Source organism: Heliangelus exortis, chromosome 19, assembly GCF_036169615.1.
Source record: "Heliangelus exortis chromosome 19, bHelExo1.hap1, whole genome shotgun sequence".
Classification (NCBI taxonomy): domain Eukaryota; kingdom Metazoa; phylum Chordata; class Aves; order Apodiformes; family Trochilidae; genus Heliangelus; species Heliangelus exortis.
In genome coordinates this window covers 5,891,023-5,912,185 of record NC_092440.1, presented here as the reverse complement: position 1 = coordinate 5,912,185, position 21,163 = coordinate 5,891,023, and the positions used below count along the sequence as shown (strand labels likewise).

Genomic DNA, 21,163 nt, shown 5'->3' with positions numbered 1-21,163 from the left:
TCAATTTGTGGCTCTAGAGCTTTATTCCAAACCCTTCCTTTAAAAACCTTTCAGTTCTGTGCTGAAATTTATCATTTTGTTGTTTTTCCCATCCCCTCGTGTAAACTGAGTACTGAGAGTGAGTAGGTAACACTGACCCTACTGTTTGGCAAAAAGGTAGATACAAAGGAGGTTGCTATAAAAAACATTGACTGCTTTGCAAGTAACAGCTGAATAGGGCTGTTAGTAATAGCTGTGTTTATCAATGGAAAATACCATTTCCAGAGGCTGACTCTGAATGTCCTGTGAAGCAGATGGGGTACCTGTGTTTGGTAGAGAAATACAACATCATAAATAGAAAATTTGAATAATGTATGTTCACAGATTATTTGTATGATCAGGTTTTTCCTTACTGATACATAGAAGGCAATTACACAGCTGTTCTTTTACTAATTGACCTCAAACTTGACCTCTCTCTCCTAATGTACATAATAACAAAACCAAAAAAAATTTCCTCTTTCCAGAAGAGAGAGAATTGCTAAAGAGCAAAGAAATAAAATCTGGGTAGAATGAGAACAGCTTTGCTCCCATTAAAGGACAAATGTGCTTCCTTATGTCAGTTTTATTGTTACTGTACCACCTAACCAGACATGGACAGGACATGGTTCCCTACAAGCTGTTAAACACCATTGGCATTTGTGGCAGGAAGTGTAAGTAATGAGCTAAGTTGGAGGCAGCTGAATTGCACACTGCTAATTGATATTTTGCTCCTCAGCTACTCCCTGTTTACTCTTGGTGTGACAGAAGGTCAGAGCAGATTTCCTCTCAGTTGTCGGTGAGGGCCCTGTGAGGGTGAATCCTGCACCAATGCATGTGCAGAGTGGGCTGGTTTTCTTTTTTTGAGGTTTTTTTTGCACTGTCAGGAAAATTGGTTTTGGAGTAGGTGTGTGGTTTATCTGCCTTCTGGAGGCATGGTGAGACTTGAGACTCACTTTGCACAATCAGGAACACGAGGGAAAACTGTAAATCAAACCCTTGTTGAGGTTTCTGTTTGAATAAATGGCCTGCCTGACTGTCATGAAGCACCTTGTGCAGAGGACCTTGGTCTTGGGCTTGGGGTTGTCTCAGGTCTCAGCAGACAGGGGGCTGTGGGAGAAGGAGGGGGAGCTGCCCTCTGGCCTCTGCTGTCCTTCACACCATAATGGGAGCACTGCCTACTGCAGGTTAGCAGTGATTTAGAGAGCCCTGAGAAATCCCTTGCAGGGAAAGAGACCACAAATGTGTTTTATTGGAGTTGCTCAGTGCCTGCAATTGTGCTGGTTAAGCCAGTAAAAGTTTGAATGAACTGCAGCTGTGAAACAGTTTGAACTTATCTGATTTGTGGTACCCTGAGCTAAGAGTTGGTTTCATAAGGTACTGATGGTTGTGGTGTCCTTTTATTTATTTTTAAACAATCAATAAATCAGTAATCAAGAAGCTTTCTTTAGAGGAATATAGCCAAGGTGTTTCCTGGTTCAGCTTTACTGCTGTCTCTTGCCCTCCCTCCTGCCTGTGAAGAGTTGGTTTCAGGAATCAGTCTTGCCCTTCAGCTTTTCAATGAATGACAGACATGTGGCTTGCAATAAATCCATTTTTCCCTATTAATATTTATAAACAGATTTTTTTCTTTCCCTTTCCTGGAAAGGGTAAGCACTTCCTTTACCTTTTTTTTGGCAGTCCATGTCTTGATGAAGCTTTATCAGAGGTAGAGTGGGCGGGTAACAATAGACAGACAAAAGCCAGGAGGTCACCTTTAGGGTGATTGGAGGAATATGTCATAGCAGAATCACATAGCTTGATGTCAAAAATGTGTTTTGGTTTTACTACCAGCAGTAAAACTAAAAATGACTTTCTGGTGGAAGCATAGTGTTGCAGGGATGAATGAAAGGCATAATTAGATCATGCAATAAGTGATGGAGCTACCAGCTCTGCTCGTATTAGTAATTACTTTTAGCAGAGAATGGAAATACTTGCTGACAGTGATCTTGGAAACTTCCTTAAATTCATTTGGCATGATACTATTGGTGTCATTGTCATGGTTCTTTGCATAATATGTTGTATTATTTTTATCATAAGCTTGAACCTATTGTATATTGTTAAAGATATTTTGTTATATTAGATTTTGAATTGTTTCGTGTAAGACAGAATTCCCAGAAATGAGTGGGTGTCCTGGGCTGCTGTTTTGACCTTTCTGTGCTACAGAGGTGCTTGAGGAGAAAACCTTGAAGTCATTGTAAGAAGAGGATTAAGGATTGTTTAATAATAGTATAATGTAACCCTGATCACCAGTAGGCATTCCTTGTCTCACTTTCTCTAACAAAAGGTCAAAGTTATACAGAAAGTTGCCTAGAGATAGGATAAAGATTCACAGTTAATGGACTGTGTATTTTGCTGTTTTCCTTGAGTTGTCACGCAGTAGAATTTTCGTAATACCACTTTTTGTTGCTTTTTAAATTTTTTTTTTGTTTGTTTTTAATTTAATTTTTGTAAGCACAGATTATTAAAAAAGAGTCAAACCAGTTCTGACTGCAAAGATTTCCTCTGAGGTTTATTTGTATCTTGAAATGCATTATAAAGTTCACAGAGCATGTGCAAATCAGGCATGCTTTTATAAATAGGAGATAGCTAATGTGAATTTGTGTAGATCTTAGACCAAACAACAGAATGAAAAAAAGAATTGGGGTGGTAGCTCCTTATTCTTTCTTCTCACTAGGTCAGGGTGGACTCAGCTTAGTTCTGTTAGTAACTTCTGTAGACAAAATGTGTGATAGTATCTTTGGGACTAAATTCCAGATCCTTAAAGGAGCCTACTGTGAACAGACTCATTGCTGATGTTGGTTGGAATTAGTTGCTTTATAATTTTTTTTTTTTCATCTTTCTGTATTTTGGGGACTATGGAATTTATTCTGTCTCTCCTGATTCACTTATGACAGTGGTGTCTGCCCTTCAGATTAGTTTGTTGCATGGAACAGGTGCCTCCCAAGATCTCTGATGGTTGTTTTTTTAATTATTATTTTCAGGATCCAACAAACCTGGATAAATTCAATGTCTCAAACTTCTTTCATGTTAAGAACAACATAAAAGTAATTGATCCAGGTAAGGATGAAGCTAAAGTAGACTGAGAGAACAGCAACCCAAATATGCAAATTTGAACATTGATACTGTGGAGTTGACACTCTTTTCTGGCTTTTCTTTTGAGAGCCCTTTTTTGGCTAATGGCAACTTTGAAAGCTTCTTGTAAATATGAATAACTGGTTGAAACTTTCCCTTTAACATGAAAAGGTGTTAACACACTTTGAAGCAAAGACATGATCCTTTGAGAGGTTACTGTCCCTATTGGGTACTCTGCAAACATGGAAAGCTTTACCTATCGTATAATTTTCTTCTAACTGTAAATTATTTGCCTTTGCCTTATTTAGATGAAGAAAAAGCAAAATTAGATCCATCTTACTATCTGAAAAATACAAATACAGAGACACGGGAGACTTTACTGGAGCTTTATAAAGAATTCAAAGGTGATGATATTCTAGCAGCTACTATGAAGGCTCCTGAAAAGAAGAAAGTGGATAAGCTGAATGCAGTAAGTTGACTTAATTTGTAGCTTAGTACTATTTGACCTTTTCAAGAATGGTAATAGATGTTTTTCAGTTTAGAGGCCATATTGCAGTATAAACAGATACTCCTTATGTTTTCTATTGCACGGCAATTTGTCATAGATGAAAACATGAGAATCATACTGGAATTCCTTAGAAATTGTTGTATTTCTCAGTGAGTTTCTCTTTGTTAAATTGTTGTGACTGAACCTAAACATTTTAGAAATGGAGCACAATAAGAAGGAGGAATCTTTATGATGTGGTTATGATGTATATGTTGACAGAACTTTTTTTCCCAGGTTGTAATCTCTTCCTTTGAGTTTGTTTATCATTGCTTCCTGCAGTTCCTGGCAGAGAGAACACACCTTGCAGGCAGTGCAAGTGAATAATTTCTGATGTGGGCAAATACAGTTATCATTCACAACTGCTTCTCCATATATTTTTTTTTTCCACTGAAATCCGGATTTTTAGTGTGATATTTTAAGGGGTGTTCTTCCAGGTGCATATTACTGTGTGTTTGTGGTTGTCAGGAATAGCAACTGCATCTTAGATTTCCTATGTTAAGTGTTGTTTAAAATGAGGAAGACATTCTTTTGCAGTGCTGGGGTGTATATGTCTTCATGCTTTGACCACAAAAACAAATAGCAGTGCAGCATATGGCTTTTAATGAGGAGGCTTAGTGACAGATTATGGAGTGTGTGTGACCAAGGAGTAGGATCATGTTTGCCCCTTTTTCAGGGCACTGTAATATTATAAAAAAACAAGACGTAGGGAGGAAAAAAAAAAAGGTTAAAGATAACAGTGAGCTCTTGGTGTGTTGGAGAGTGAGGTTGTCAGCCCATGATGTGGATGTGCAGAACTGTGAACTCGCATAGGATGAGGTGTAACCTAATAGAAGGAGCATTGACCTGACCTCTGTTCTTCACAGGGATTGCCTCAGAGCTGCTAAACATATCTCCAGGTTTATTAGATCTTTGTAATTTACTACAAAATCCATGTGTGACGTTCACATTTCCTTTCTGCAGGAGAATTACAAAGCTCAAAATAGACATTGGCAACCATGGGGCTGTGCCTCTGCACACAAGAAGGGCTATGGGTGGGCAGGGGGTAGTTTGCTTTCAGCCACAATATCTGTGGTTTGTTGGGTTTTCCTTCCACTTACTCAGCAATATTGGACAATTTTATAGATATCTTGCCAGTAGTACTTCTTTTTTATTTCCACCTGTGGACATAAAAATTCTGGTAATAGAATCTTTGCATAATTATGTATTAAATGATGTAGTGGAAGTAATAGGTCCTTTCAGGAAAGGGTATGAACAGCCTCAACTAGAGTTTTATCAGAGGAAATGTTATAAGTAACAGAATTATCACTGCATTGTGCATTTATGTCTTTATATAGAAGCTAGAGCAGAAGGTCTGCCTTCAGAAGAATGACATTTGTCTTTCTTGGTTTTTTCCTCTACAAACAGGCTCACTATTCCACTGGAGCAGTAAGTGCTTCCTTTACCTCCACTGCAATGGTGCCTGAAACTACCCATGAAGCAGGTACCAGAACTACCTTGCTACAAGCTGTTTATTTACTTTCCTGTTTTGAAAGCTCTCTAGCACCTATGCAGTCATGAGAACTGAAGGAATGTGTTGATAATTGTTCAGTACTAACACCATGGAAATGTGTTCTCTGAGTATATCCTTACTTTCCAGTGAGCTTATTCTGAAAATGATGGAGCAGTATAAATCAGCTCTGAATGGCAGTTACTTATGTTGAAATGAGTGAGGTATTTTCTATGCCCAGGGACTACAAAATGGAATATCCACGTGTGTAAGTTGGGAAGAAAGTATAATCACTCCTCAAGTAGCATACAAAATCTTCACCCCCTTTTTGGCCTTACTGTGTACTGGTTAGAATAACAGCAGATTTTGTGGAGGTAACTTTTGATTTACTGCTTTTCAAGGTTAAACAAAAATACAAGTTAATATAATAATGTTTTTTCTTTCATTCTCCAGCCAAAACAGAAAGCTACAGAATTTATTTAATTTGACTATGGATTTATTAACTGAATAATTAGTATTCCCAGTTGAAGAGACTGACTCTTGGCACTAAAATTTAGAAGTATGTCAGACACTTTGTCAAGTATTGAATACATTGCTAAAGCTACATTTAACAAGTTCAGTTCCTTTACTTGATGGAATTACACTGATTTGCAAGTGAACATTTGAGTGTTGAAAATACCTGACTAGCTGGACATTTTGACAAAATAGAAGTGAGAACATCCTAGATTGATCCTTTGGTTTGACTTTCCAGTAATGTTTCCAGTAACAGCTTCATTTGTTTTCAGAACTGGGTAGGTCCTCATATGTCAGCAATTTGTGGTTGACTGATGAGTACCTGCTTGGCTTCCAAGTTTGACAAGAAGCAATTTGGTTTCAAAGTAACATTTGTGATTGGTAGACATTAGTTGAAAATTATAGTTTGTAGTACTGAATCCTTCTGTGAATTAAAATATATAGATTATATTGTTGGCTCTCAAGGAGCTGGTGGTTTTCTGTAGTGGAAAGTGTTTTGCACAGAGATTAATGTGAGGTTAGCACAAATGAATTGCAGAACAGAATCCCTGGAGACCCAGTACCCCAGGGGAAGAGGTCAGACAGTAGAATCTAGCAATTTGTTTTCTGATGGTTTCTAGAAATCAATGGGTAAGTTTCCAGAGAACTAATTGTTGTCTTTTGCTTTGATACAGCTGCTATTGAAGAAGATGTTGTGAGATACAGTTATGTGAAGAAGAAAGGGTATGTGAGACTTCATACTAACAAAGGAGACCTGAACCTGGAGCTTCACTGTGATATGGTACTGTATGCCCTTTAGGTGAATTTCTATAGATAACAAACAGAACAGGAACTGGCAATGGAAATGTCCAAAGAAAGCAACAGTGTGTAGTTGTAATAGGTGCAGATAAATAACTAGTTTTCAGTTGTTTTGATGTGTTTTCATACATACACACAAAGCTCCATTGTAAAATGTATATATATTACTGTATATATTGTACTACTACTGTATTTTTAGAGCTTCAAAGGGTCAGGATCATAGCAACCCAAACAATGACAAGGAAGGTAGAGAGAAAAAAAAGGAGGAGCACAGGGAAAAGAGAAATAACCTAAGGTTTACATAGCATGTGACTAGCAAAACCAGGAAAAGGACCTCAGTGAAACTGAGAGCAGACTGTCAGCCTGAGTATACATAGTTAAGATCCCCAGAAAATGTTAAATTTTCTTCTGAAGCCCTGGGGTTCATAGAACTAACATTAATGAAAACCTTAGAATACATTCTTTGCCATCTAAGTTTTTAATGTTCAAGTTTTCAAATATCTTCCCTTTGCTATTAAGAGGTAGACATTCATTTTAAAACAACAAGGAACTAGAATTTTTTATAGTAGTCTGATTCTGAAGGAGATCTGAGGCTCTTAAAATAATAAACACAGCAAGACTTAGGATAGGCAGATGAGTTATGGTGACACTGATTTCTCAGACATCACTGCTCACTCATGTGCTGGCTTTTCATTTGTACAACCACATCTAGAAAAGGAAAAAAAGTTTTCCTTGTAAAAAGCCCAAACCTTCTATTGTTTTCTGAGATTTTTATCTCGGGAGATAATAGGCATGAAGGTAAATTTTAAGATGTTGAAGGATGTGAACAGGGGTTTCAGTGGCAAAACTTCTTATTGTGACCCTCAAATGATTTAAGGACAGTGGAGCTGGCTAGGTGTTGGGGTGCCTTGTGTGAAATCCAGAGGTGCATTGGGAGGATGCCTCCTTGTTTGCCAGGGAGAAAACAAAAGGAGCAAACAGGACAAGCTTGCTAGCTTTCTCTTCTCTTCCTTTCTCTTGCATGAGTAAAGAGCATGACATGTGAAAACATCTCAAGTTGATCTATGGAAGCAGTATGAAAATCTCCATAGCAGCATATCATGCTAATAATTCTGTAGGTCCTCCTCATCCTTACAGGTGTTTTCTATGCTCTTAGTAACACTGTGTAATAAGGCAAAAAGCAGAGGATGTTAGTACAGCAATATTTGGGGGAAGGCAGCAGAATGAGCAGATTGCATTGAATCATTTGTTTTGCCATATGTTCCCAAACTGACTCCTGGCTATTGCAGGCTGACTGCAGCTATTCTTATCAGCGTGGGTTTTCTGGCCCCATATGTGGCCAGTGTCACTCTGTCCTGAGGACCTAGGCTCAATTGCCCATTATAAACTTCCTGTATGATATCCATTGTGTTTCCTTTTTTCCAGATGAATCCCTGTTTATCTCCTTTTCTCACACACTGCTTCCTCATCTACCTGTTGGAAGTGTGCACTGTTTTACACACCCAGACCTGCTTGAACACTTGGCCTCCAACCATCTGTTTCTTTCAGGCTTTTCATGTCAATTAAATCTGTGTGTGATTTAAGCAGACCTTTGGCACTGCAAAGAGGAGAAAGATATATATAGAATAAGTAGGAAAAACTTGCTGATTTAAGGAGGTTTTCACAACATCCACTTTAGGTCATCATCCTGGGTCTACTAAATCAGTGCTTCTGGAAGGTGCTTGTTTTTCTGCCTTTACTATATAAGGAGTTTGTGCTTCTAACTTTGGTTTTCCTGAATCACACTGAGGTTAGGCACATAAGGTAGCTTAGTGCAGATAGAGCAAACATAGCCTATATATATGTCACAAACACATACACAGATCAGCTACAACAGATCTGTTGAGATTGCAAAGACAGACATAGAAAATGGAGAAAAGCCAAAATCAAGCCTTTCTAAACACATCTAATTCACTATGCTTGTGAATATGCATGCTGATAGTCTTAATTAGTCACATACTGAGATTTTATCAGTTCTCCTGTCTTATTCAGTGCACAAACTGAACCAGGTCTGGGAGCTGTTTGCAGCTGTGCAGCTAAATGCTTTCTATGCAGGATATGTTTTTTCTGCAAAAGTGTAGAATGTGGGTAAGGTCCTTCAATGCAGTCAGGGGGAACTGGACTGTGTCATAATGCTTGTCTAAATTAATGTTGCATAGATGTTTTTGTGCTTTACTTTTCAGCCTTCATGTTTTTTTAATGTAGTTGGCTTGGGAAATACCCTGGCTTTTCAGAAAAAGGAGAAACAAATTTCAGCCCAAAGCACTGTATTGATACACAGGGAGATCACCACCAGATTTGGGACCCCTGGATTTAACACACAGATCTGTGCTATTTGAGTAAATGAGAGAGAGAATAGCAGTATTAGGTTGTCATTGCTCTTTGAATTCAACCAAAATATGTGTGATTCAGGGAATTAATACTATTCATTCAGTTCTTTCTACTCTCTTAAGAGTGCAACTGCAGGAGCAAGTGTATGATTTGTTAGCCATATTACAGTGGTGCTTGCCCTCTCTTTTTAAAGAACAAGCACTACCTGATTGTTGTCTCTACCTGACCACAGACTCCTTTTTTTACGTTGCTGAGCAATATCCTGTGCTCTGGTTATTATGGAAGCCACTCTAACAGTGGTTGTATTTGCACAGTACTGCAAATACAGGATTGTGAAATGCTTTAGGAAACTTGAGGATGAAGCTGCTGTATAAATATGGCAAATGAATACCTGAGTCCGGAGGTAAGACTTGCAGCATTCAAATTACATTTTAAAATAGTCTGTGGGTTAGATTTCAGTATACACATTGAGGTAAAGGTTTCCTTCTGAAATAGAGAAGAATGTATGTCTTTGAGTTTTTAATTGTATGTTCATGCCTATGGGTTGTCTATTTAAACAAAGTATTCTTCATGTTGTGCTCTTGGCCATCTGCACTGTTTCTGAATATCCTCTTCAGCTTCTGTAGCCCCCTTGGGTTCTTATTCCCTCTCTTTTCACAGCTCTTCTACCTCCTCTTCTTTCTTTCCTTGGCTTTTTGTGAACTATCTGCCAATATGGCTTGTTTGGAGTTCAGTGTATATGTATGCATAGAAACTTTTGTTTAAAAATAAATCTAAGGACCTTCATACAGTGGAACTTGAAGGTGCCAATCAATAAGATTGATAGTGATGAGATTCTTGCTAGCACCAAAAACCTAATCAAGAAATGTTTTGTATTGATCTAGGAGAGGAAATCAGTGCTGAGATGTGATCGAAGTCATCAGTTACTTTGTGACAAGATTCAGAACAAGAGCATGAAATAGGTCTAGAATCCAGATCTTTTTTTGTGTTTGAAATCACTTGTTAAGAGCAACAGAAAACTTCACTTAGGTTCCAGAAAGATGATGTGTGCTTTAAGTTGTTGATCTGAGAAAAGGCAATGAAGACTTTGGCAGATAAACTGGATTTTTTTCCACCCTTTTGAATTTGTGCCTCAAATGAGCTGAAGTGCAATACTTTTCTCTCTCTACATCATAGTGGTGTGTGGAGTGCTGTGTTCCCTGTTATTTTTCTTCCAGTCTTCTTACTCATATAGTATGTTCCTCCTGATGGGGGCTAATCAGATGGCCATTTGTTAGGGACATTTTCCAGGAATCAGAGTTGAGCAGGGCAGAAGCAACATTTGTTATATACCCTACTGGGAAACAAATTTACGAAAATTTTACAGGCCAAAAGTAATTTTGGAGAGTACAGAAGGTTTTACAACATCCAACAAGTGTTATTCTTTTAGCTCTAGAATAGTGCATCACCAAATAAATAAAATCTGAAAAGATAACTGATGAAAGGCAAGGAAAGTCACTGGATTTATTTTGGTTTATTTACTGTGATTTTTCTAATCTCAAATTCTGGCTGTTTTAATCAGGATGCTGCTGGGAACAGTTGTCTACAATCATCTGTGTGTATTCTGCTGTATTGGTGATTGTAGCAATGCAGAGATACTTTGCAGGTAGTGGAACAGCCTCTGAAGGCAGAGTGAAAAAAGTCAAACTGGTTTGTCTGTAGAAATAAAAAAGTAGTATGGTGTGTGGTGGATAGAGTGGAGAACCAGGAGCTGGTGAACCCTGGGTTTTGTGTCCTTGCTATGGAATTGTTGAATGAGTGGCTGTGTCATTTGCTTACTGATTTTTAAATTTTTTATTTTAATCCATGATACCACATTTTTTAATTTCATTGAGAAATAAATGTGGGTATAATTTTGAATTCCTAGGTGATAATATGTATCTTGTGCAGCTGCACAAATAACATAGGCTGCTTGTTGGAATCAGCAGCTCTGCATAAGAATAGACAGAATAGCAAAGTCTCTGCACCTGTGAAAGGGGATAAAAATTCCTGGTTTTGCCTCTAAATGACTTTAAAGGTTCCTTGGTTTGTGCTTTTACTTTTTCATTGTGCTATGGAAATTATATATTGTACATAAATTTAACACTCCAGAAGACCTTGTCAAAATGATGAGCAGGGTTTGATGTACTTTCCCCATTCTCCTTTGTGAATTCTCCTCATAGTAGTGGTCACTGGTGTACTGTAGGGTACTGATCTGGTGGTTGAACACATGACAGTTGTGGTAATTGAATACTGATCCATAACATGGAAGGTTTTGTAAACTTGCCTGACTCAGGTTTAATACTTTAAGGGCAAGTTGGCATAAGGAAGAAGAATGTGAGAGGGATTTCAAAGCTCCATTCAGCACTCTGCAAATGCTTTTTGAGGTTTTAGGACCTGGCAAACTCTGTTTAATGATGATGTCTTGGCATAACTATCTGAAGAAGCCATTATTCTACAAACACTTACGTTTTAGTCTTTTTGATCTATAAATGTGTAATCTAGCCCCTGGTCTTTGAAAATCATCTCTGCTTTTGTGTGAGGACTGTTCTGAAGATCAGAAGCCTGTAAACTTCTTATCCATTTCCAATGATAAAGAAGTGAGCTGCTGGAAAAATCCTCTGACCTGCTGGCATGACAAGGTTCCTTATTCTTACTAAACCTCTTGTTTTCTTTCTGATTTAAACATCTATTCTGGTCACTTTCTGTCACCTTTCTTGTGGCACTGTCCAGCAAATAACTGGCTGATGTTTTACCAGTGTCTTGTTCACTCAGTAATATGGTTGTAGGGATTAAGTACTGGTTTTAACATGGTTTATTTCATTTTTTTTTTCACCAAAGTAGGTCATTGTAGGAAGAGCTGCAACTTTCAACTTTGAAAGTTCTTGTCAGCAGGAATAAAAACAATGAAACAAACCTGTCCTTTTCCAGTAGGAGAACTGCTGGATAAAAACGTTCATTTTTCCAAATCTGTTTTTTATCTCAATTGCTCTTCTTTGTGACTGGAAATGGCTCCTTGCAGCCACATTGATTAACAGGTTGTGGTTCTTAAGTGACTAGAAGCTAATACAAAGTTTTTAACTTTGGTGGCATAACACTCATGCCTCAGAAAGCAGAAGCATTTTCATGCCATATGCTGGTAGGAAATGCTTCATCTGGATGCTGCCATCATGCACGTGTCCTCATTGCAGTTTTGCAACCAGTACAGGGGCAATGGGGGTTCCTGATGTCTCCTGCTGCCCAGACTTGAATGAGACATTTTGTGTGGGGTTATGTGCTCAGCCACCTCCCTGTGAAGCTGTTCCTGCACTGTGGGTATTGCTGCCCTTGGCTGTCCCTGCAGTTCCAGGCAGCCTTTGCCTTTGAGTAATTTTTGGGAAGGCGTTTTGCACATCTGGACTTCTCCACCTCCCCAGCCCCCCTGAAAACCTGGATCTGAGGAGGGAATTGATTTTTGTTGGATTGTGTTCCTTGGTTTTTGACATTTGACAGTGCAGGCATCCCATACCAGCTGCATCTGCCACTTGGTGATCCCAAACCCAAGGGTGAAGTGGGGTTTTTTTTGAGTTCTCAGCTGCTGCTCTTCTGGTTCTTCTGACATATTTCTTGTTTGTACCTTGGCTTCTCTGATGAGAGCAGGGTGACCCTGAGAGGCTGACAGCTACCAGAGCTTCACTGTCTAGTGTGTACAGGTTGTGTCTTCTGAAAAGGTGGAATTTATGTGCCAGTTACAGACTGATGAAATGCCAGGGAGCCGCTCCGGGACCTGCCATACTCCAAGTTTTGCAGCTGCTGGAGATTACTCAAGCAGTTAAAGTTGTGCTCTCATTTATACTCTACCTAGTGGTGCTATGTCGTGCTTGTCAGCCCCATCCTCATCAGCACTCAGCCCTGCACCTCACTGTCTGACAAGCTCCTCAACCCTTATGCAACTGACAAATTTGAAGGGGGGGGAGAGAGGATTGTTTTCTACCACTGCAATAAATAAAAGTTAGAGGAAAAGTAATGACTGCATCTAGGGATAATGACTGCCTCTGGAGAGCTGGTAGTTAACAATGACAAATTAGCTGAGTGAATGAGATGCCTTGTTTAACTGAGTTGTGCTCAGCTAAACTGATTGATTGTCCCTGTATTTGCAAAAAATTGAAAAATAATACTGGAGTGTATAATTTTTTTGTTGTTGTTGACATCTTGTCTAAGCTAAATATCTTGCTTAGACTTTGAAAAGTTTTTGGTAGGATCATTAATGTCAGTACTGTGGAAGAAATGCCTTTAAATGTTAAATTTATCTGCTGGAATCTTTGCTAAATAGCTAATTAAATTAAGTGGGTTTCTGTGTAATGAGAATGCAGTAATTCTGCTCTTTGTTCTAAAGAAACTTTGAGGCAGCAAAGTAGACAAACGTTTGCTATGAAGTCAGCAATCTGTTGCCCCAGGCATGGTTTGGTGGTTCTGATTCATTTTTAACATCAGTAAGAGTCTGGCCAAGTGTTTTCCCACATAATGCCCTGATGCTTTCATCTCTCCCAGTGCTCTCTCACTGGAACTGTGCTCTTCTGATCATATAACACAAATAGTCCCAAACGTGTTTGCTCACTGTATGACCAGATTGAGAAAGGTGTCCCTTACATGAACTGTGTCTTTTTTGAACCAAACCACCCTAGGCAGCTGTTGTTTGCCACCCTAACCTGTCACCACCTCAGCCTCTTCTCTACATAGGGGAACTGTGAACTGGCAGGGAGTGATGGCCAGGTCTACAAAAATGTTTCTCCAGCACGAAATGTCATGGGCTTCCCACAGTGAAGCTCTCCCCAGGCTTTTGCAGTGGGCTTTCTGGACTAAAGTAAAACAAAATCTACCTCACATTTTAAAGATCTGTGGTAAAAAACATTACAGGCTTCTTTTGAAGCCATAGAATTTTCCTTCACCAGTTCATGCCTCTTAGTAGCAGTATTCTGGCATTTGTGTGATAAGATGAAGGCTGTAGAATACCATTTAATTTTGTGAGGAATGAGCTCTTAATTATTTCAGATTATTTCTGCTTTGAAACATAGGGTTAATGAGCACATATCAGGTTTAGTGCAACTACTACAGTTCATCCAATTTAAAGAGACAAAAAAGAAATAAAAGGGGAGTGGAATTAGCTCAAGAAAATGATACAGATGTGCAAATGACAGCTTCTGAATGCTTAATGTGAAATTTCTCTTCAAGGTTTGTGCAGATCCTCAGGGGATATGGAGCATTTTGAAATTATTAGCTCTTCACATAGTAAAGCCTTCTTCCTTGCAGTCATGGCAACGACTCAGAAGCTCCTCTTTCCATCTCCTGAACCTTGGCAACAGGAGTGCCACAGGTTTTTAATCTACTTCTGGTTGGCTCTTCAGCTGCCCAATACAAATTCTGTGTTAAGGTAACTGTTAAAAATGTAATGACCCTTTTTAACTGATGAGAAAGGAGAGCTGCAACTGAGAAATCAGATGGTGACCTGGCTTGGTTAGTCTAACCCCTCAGGTCTTGGGATGCAGCAGGAGAGATTAATTTTTCCTGATTTGGACCCACCCTTGCTGACAAAAATGAAACTAAATTGTCTGAATACTTAAAAGTGGAACAAGATAAAATTTGTATTTCTCCTGGAACTTTATAGTAAGGAGTCAGGTTGGGGTTTTTTTCTGGTTTTGCCTGGGTTTTCTAAATTGTATATTCTCTTCTTTAGTGTTTTCCTTCTATCTGTGATTTCACAATCAGTCTTTTGTCACTTGTATTTGCATGGTCATTTTTGGTAGCAGTCTTCTTGTCTGGGCCTAGTAAGTGGTAAAGTGCTGGCATTTCCATCTAGAGCTACCTACTGAGGGTGTAAGCTAAATGGAGACTTAAACATAATTAGAAAACCATTGGGTTGTTGCCCTGTTAAATATACTTGTCTGTGAGCCAAGCAAAGTTTTTGTGTCATTTTCTGGGATAAGTATTCTTCTGGGTTCCTGTCTCAAACTGTTTATCAGAATTTTACCACTTGTCATGGGTGTGAATTTCCACAGTTGAAAGACAGCTATTTGGCATCTACAAAATAAATAAGGCACATAGTTAGAGCAGGAGACTCATTTTTGTTATAGATTCTTTTCTTTCTTGCTGTGTTTCATTCAGAGAGACAGGTGTCTTTAAGCTGAAGAACATCTTACAGAGACAGTGTTCACTTACATGGTCCCAGCTTGACTGAAGAAAAAGAGGAATTTTCAGGGCTGTCCTTCCTGAATTATTAAATCTGACTTTCAGGACTATCACTGAATCCTTCTGTGAAGGTACTGCTTTACATTTAAAATCTTCTTTCTGTCTGTGGTATTCAGATCAACCATTAACAAGTTAAGATGGCATTTTCCCTTTGACTTTATTCTATATAAATATATATCATAGTCAGCAGATTAAAATAATTTAAACAATTTCTTGCTTAATGTAACAGGAATAAAGAGGGAAAAGTTAACTGCTGCTGTTGAGGTCAATTTTTGATAAGAGTCATAAGTAAAATAGAGCCTGGAGCCCATTGTCAGTAGTGAGGCAGCAAGAAACCAGCATTGCCTTCTGCACTTGTGTGTTTCCAGGTGCCTTGACCATCCCCTTCTCCTTCAGAAATGGTGTGAGGCAAGTGGTGTGGAGCAAGTTTCTGAAGGAGTAGACAGTTCTGCATTCCGAGACTACCAGTCTGCATCTACCAAAAGATCTTGCACTCAAATAGCAGAGTCAGGTTTGTGTATAGAGATTTCTCATCAGTCTTTGTAGTTGGAACAAAGACTTCAAAGGCTGCCCTTGTTTGTATGGTCAGTGCAGAATTTAACTTTGTTACTGAGGATCTTCACCTTCCCCATCAACTGGAAGCTTTTCTCCTCCTTTGGACAGGATGCTGCTTTAAAAAGCCCCTGAAATGTGCTTGGCAATGTGAGATTTGGCAAGCACATGAGCTGCTCTGAGTAAATCAGATAATCTGAGGCAGATTCTCTAGATCAGCTGCATGACTGAACCCTGGGTTTATTACTGATTGAATGCAAACCTTTTTATTTGTGTCTACTAAAAAGCACGTAAAAGGTAATGGTAGTGTTGTTAAGGAATGGTTTTCCTGCCAAAAGTATCTGTATAATGCATGAGGTGACCATGGGAACCAATTTGGTGGCAATTATTCAAAGATGACCTTGCAGTGAAATGATTATTGGATGTGTATTAGGTATTTCTGAAGTTACTCTTGAAAAGCTTGTTTCTGGGAAAAGATATAACTAGAAATCCATTTGGAGAGGAGGGTCAGCATAGGTCCTACATAAAAAATACATTACTTGAGCCATTTATTTTTTATGTATATTTTACAAATCATGTTTTGAAAACAAATAGGAAATCTATATTTGGGTTCTCAATGTAGTGCAAATGTAAAATGGTTTGGTCTGTATTCCCAGGGGACTCGGTCTTTTGCCTGATTTCATTTTTCTTTAAAAATTAATTACAGGTCTGTATTCCCCCCAGAGAACTTATTAACTATGTCTTTCTCTCCAAAGAGTGCTTGGTTCTCGACATATGAAGTGCCTTAGGCTTAAAGCTACTAATTCCATTTCTGATTCATAAAAAAAATTTTTTTAAACTTACTTTTAATGTTACTGACATTCCTCATGAGTGCTAACTAATAGCACTATGTTAGGATCAGGACTGCTATGATTATCTTATAAAGGAAGCATGCATTGCACAAATCATTCTTCAGGGGTTGAATTTTACTTGAAAGATTATATACTAATGTGATTTTCAAGGATTTATGTCCAATTCATAGAAAAATTTTCAGATTTGCTATAAGCATTGAAACTGTAGGAGAAACTCCTATTACTTTGAACAATTTTCATGTAATATATTTTCTTACAAGTTGCCCTCAGGATGCTATCAAAATATGTGTCCTTGTGGCATTCAGCTGTAGACCTGTTATGGTACCGTTGCTGTTTTAACCCAGGAATGAATTATATAGGAAATTTTGGATAATAGCTGGTGTAAGATTGCATTAGAATTTGTTTTATTTTTCCAGTTATGGCCCAGCTGTGACAACTGTTGTGTATCTGTTAGAGTAATTAAGGAGGAACCATTATAAAGAATTTATTATGGCAGGTAGAGTTTGTTTGGATAATTGAGACATTTCAGTGTCAATAAAGAGGGGTAAGAATGATTGTGTTTCCAACCACAGATTACAGAAAATTGAAGTTTTGTATGGTTCTGGATGAATACTTCTGTGGATCTGCTTCTAAAAAGACAGAGATTATTTCATCTTTAAATGACTGTAATTAGGCTTGCCTTATTTTTTTGCTTTTCAGTCACTCCAGGTTGCATGTCTCAGTCACTGTCTCTCTGCAGCTCTTAGAGCAAGGATGATGTCACACCAATGCAAAGTGACTCAGTTTCTTTCACAGAGAGGCTTCAGATTTTGTGTGTGTGTTCATTTACAGCCATTGCAGCTCATGCTGGGGCTTTTCTTGCAAGCACATACAAACAATAAAGGTTTTTTTCAAAGTCAAGTTTTTCAGAAGATATTGTGTGAGTATCATGGCTCACAAATTAAAATAAAGAGGTTTGATTTGCACTGTAGAAGCAAATGAGAAGTTGGCAATATATTTAGCATCTTTTTTTTTCTTTTAGATTTTTGAAAACAAGTGGTCTTTTTTATTTTTCCTATGGTCCAGTGACTTGTGGGGCCATACCCATTTTTTTAGTTCAAAGTGGTGAAGAGCAGCAAATCCTTCTCTCCCAGGTAGCTTTAATGTATGCACTTTGAAATAATGGAGCAGAGAAGTCAGGTTCATTTCTTACTCTGGAAATTGAACTTTTTTTTTCAGTGCTAGAAGTGTCCCTTTGGAACAGGATTATGTTACACTGCTGGAACTAAGTTCCTTGAAAGTATGAGCTTACCTGCTTTCACCATCATTATAACTTCTGGAAGTTCATATTATCTGAGCTAGTGTTCAATGCTTCTTTGTGCTAATTGGAATGTCTGGGTTTAATTTATTTAACACAGTGTCTGTGTCTCCAGTAATCTTTTTTTCTGTAGACAGTCATTTCTCTCAAAGTGTCCTGCATGATTGTTTTGTTGTAAAGCACAAATGAAAAGTGGTTCTTACAAACAGTGCAGGAACCAATTTGATTGTCTAAAGGTCCTTCTTACTTAAAGCTTCTGTTTTCCTTTCAGACACCCCGAACATGTGAAAACTTTATCAAATTGTGCAAGAAGAACTATTATGATGGAACAATTTTTCACAGATCAATTCGTAATTTTGTGGTGAGTGTTGAACAAATCCTGTGTAATGCACAATGCTTGATGTCCTCTAAATATTTAGATTAATTCAGTTTTATTTCCTCCATGCATGAAAACTTGTAATACATGTGTATTAAATATACCAGCAGAACTGGGATTGTTCTGACTTACTGAATTTGTAGTTGCTGGTCTTACTAACATCAGTCTCTGACTGGGATTGTCACTTGGAGTATCACTGCTTTTAGTAGTGCTTTTGGTGGTATTACAGACAAATCCTTTGACACTCATTGCCTTAGCAAGGTGCTTGTTACCTTCCCCAGGCTGTGGTTGAGTTATTAAGGAACAGAAAGGGGGGATATGCAAATTTGGGTAAGTAGTTCTGTGGCCTGTTGAAATCCCATTCAGGTGAAGCTTTAGAAACCAAGTGAATTTCTTTTTCAGGTTGTGCTATACTCAGGTGCTGTCAGCTTATCCTTTCCTGAGTGTGCTTCAGGACTAGGTGCCCAGGCTTTCTCTGTGAAGGAGTGAAAGAGCACCTAGGGAATCAGAAAGTTGATTTTGGTAGTCAAAGATCTTTATTTACATAGCTGTGGTCCAGGCAGCTTAGGATGCTGTAGTTGTCCTGTAAGTTCCTTTCAGAAAAATTAACAAGCTGATCTTGAGGGCATAGCACACCTTGCAGGGGACATCACTGAATGTTATATTTCATCTTGTCATCCTAAAAAAAAGCTTTTTTTCTTTTCAGAGCACTGTATATCTCAGTTCATAGTTACATTCACAATTTAAATTGTGCTTGTTTGTTATTACTGTGAAATTGGTCATGTCTCAATCCCTGTATTGACAGTAGCATATAGAATAATATTTCTGTAGATCCTGCGTGTACATGCAGTTATTAATTTTGTTGCTGAAAGAATTGTCTCATGAATATTTTCCCTACTGTAGATAGTGAAGGGGGTACTGGAAATACAGATTCAAATACAAAAAAAATATTCTGTGTTCCCTCACTTCTTGTCTTCTCTTCATGGGGAGATTGGTAGCAAAGTGTAAAGACTTTTCAGTTCCAAAGGCTATGTATCATCAGTTAAAAAGCAAGTTACAGCTCAGCACATAAGAGAACAGGTGATCTGTTTAACCCATTTGAGACTGTTTATTTTCTCTATTTACCCACAAGAGACCTATTATTTCCACAAAACTGTCATTCTGCTCCTGGATAAGTAATGTAGGAGATGACAGCCAGCTGATAAAAGAAGCTCCAAATAAGCAATAATGGTTTCCTTGTTGCTAACTTGTCAACATGACACAACACAGAACGAAGAAAACTGAGCAGAATTGGCTTTTATGGTTTTTATTTAATGTCTTCCACACAGATATATTTGTAATGTATTGATTTAATTTTAATTTGACAGATCCAAGGAGGTGATCCGACTGGAACAGGAACAGGTGAGGCTGAGTTTGAATTAAGTAAACTGCTTTCATTTCCTGCATACCATTTTTACATTTACTTGTAGACACCTTGTAGATTAAAATTCCTTAGATGATATTTTTACTTTAAATGGGAGGTTTTACGACTGTATTTTTATGACCATTTTCATTATGCTTAGAATTTCATCTATTATATTCTCAGTCTAAAAGTTGGACACTCTTCTGTGTAGAAATCTTGCTAGGTCTTTGCTTCTTTTTCCTTTCAATAAATAAATAAAAATTATAGTTTATAATTTTTGCTGACCTTCCCAGACAAAGAACATAGAAAGAAACTCAGTAATGCAAGTTTGCTTTCAAATTCAGTGTCAATGAAATATTTGAGAACTGCCTCAGGATTGATGAATGGTCAGATACCTTCTCCTTCTCCCAGATAGTTGCCTTGTAAAGCCCAAGCTGCTCCTTTTCTAACTTTTAGGGATCACAGTTACTAAATTCTTCTGCCTGTCCTTTCTTCCTTAGTTGGAAATCTATGTGACAGTCATATCAGAAGTAGTCAGGAGAAATAACAGCTGAAGGGTCCTCAGAGCATTGCCCATCACAGTAGATATGTCATTTAATGTCTGTAGTTGCTGCTGTAAATTTGCTCATTTTCCACTTGCACCTTTTATCTACTCACTTTGTAGATGTCACCAGCCTCCACAGCTCCTTGCCTGGTCCTGTGGGGTTCTGTGCATTTTTGTTCTAGTTCTTACATGTGTCACTTGTATATACAAGCATTATATTTTTCTGTGTATACTCACAGATCATTCAAAAAAGGTGTCTTTGTAGTTGTTAAATATTTTACCTCAATTTTCTTTGTAAATAATAATGCTGTGAGTTGCCCAACAGTTTTTCTTCTTCTGCATGTGATAACTGACAGTTGCATACTCTATTATTTGGGACTAGATAAAGATTCTACATTTTGATGGTAGAAGCCCATTAGCAAGATTTGTTACCATATATGCTTGGACTGTCAAATGTGATTTGATTTTTTTATAAGGAAAGTTTCTGTTCAAATCCCAAAAGACATAATTAGGAACATCTTTTAAAATGAGAAATTAAAGAGGTGTCAGGAGATAGGAGAAGTTTAATGGGTTGACTCAGATACCTTTCACCCTTGAAGGGTAGAGTTCAGATTCTGCAGTGGAATGAAAATTAACTTGCTGGTATCATTTTTTTGTCTCCATTTGTACAAATGGTAGAAGTATTGTAAGACAGCACAATTAGCAGTTGTTAGAGGACTGGTAATGCAGCTGCATTGAAGGTCAAGACAGCTCAACTGGCAAAGCAAGAAGGAGTAAAATGCAAATAAGTCCATAGGAGAAAAAACCTCCTATGTATATTATTTGTTTTAAAAGGAGCCTAACAACCTCTAACCCTTTCCATCTTGTTTTCCTCCTTGTCTTTCTTAATTAAATATGAATATATTGTTGGCAAGATACCTGGTAAACATCTGTCAGAACTATTGAAGTTCTAATAAAATGGGCAGAGTACACTCAGGTAGGAGTGTTGCAGATTTTAGTCACCATTTGCAATTGTTGTAGAGTCCAAATGGTGCCATTATCTTCTTTGCAACCAA

General features: G+C 38.0%; 1 protein-coding gene across 1 annotated transcript in view; it reads left to right on the top strand.

The window, feature by feature from the left end:
• The window catches only part of PPIL2 (peptidylprolyl isomerase like 2), a 63,364-nt gene that overhangs the window by 19,519 nt on the left and 22,682 nt on the right, over positions 1-21,163 (top strand). The window contains exons 9-14 of the mRNA XM_071762841.1: positions 3,039-3,114; positions 3,438-3,598; positions 5,081-5,156; positions 6,350-6,456; positions 18,058-18,147; positions 19,530-19,563. Of these exons, the coding sequence (XP_071618942.1) occupies positions 3,039-3,114; positions 3,438-3,598; positions 5,081-5,156; positions 6,350-6,456; positions 18,058-18,147; positions 19,530-19,563 (544 nt within the window). The remainder of the gene's footprint in view (positions 1-3,038; positions 3,115-3,437; positions 3,599-5,080; positions 5,157-6,349; positions 6,457-18,057; positions 18,148-19,529; positions 19,564-21,163) is intronic.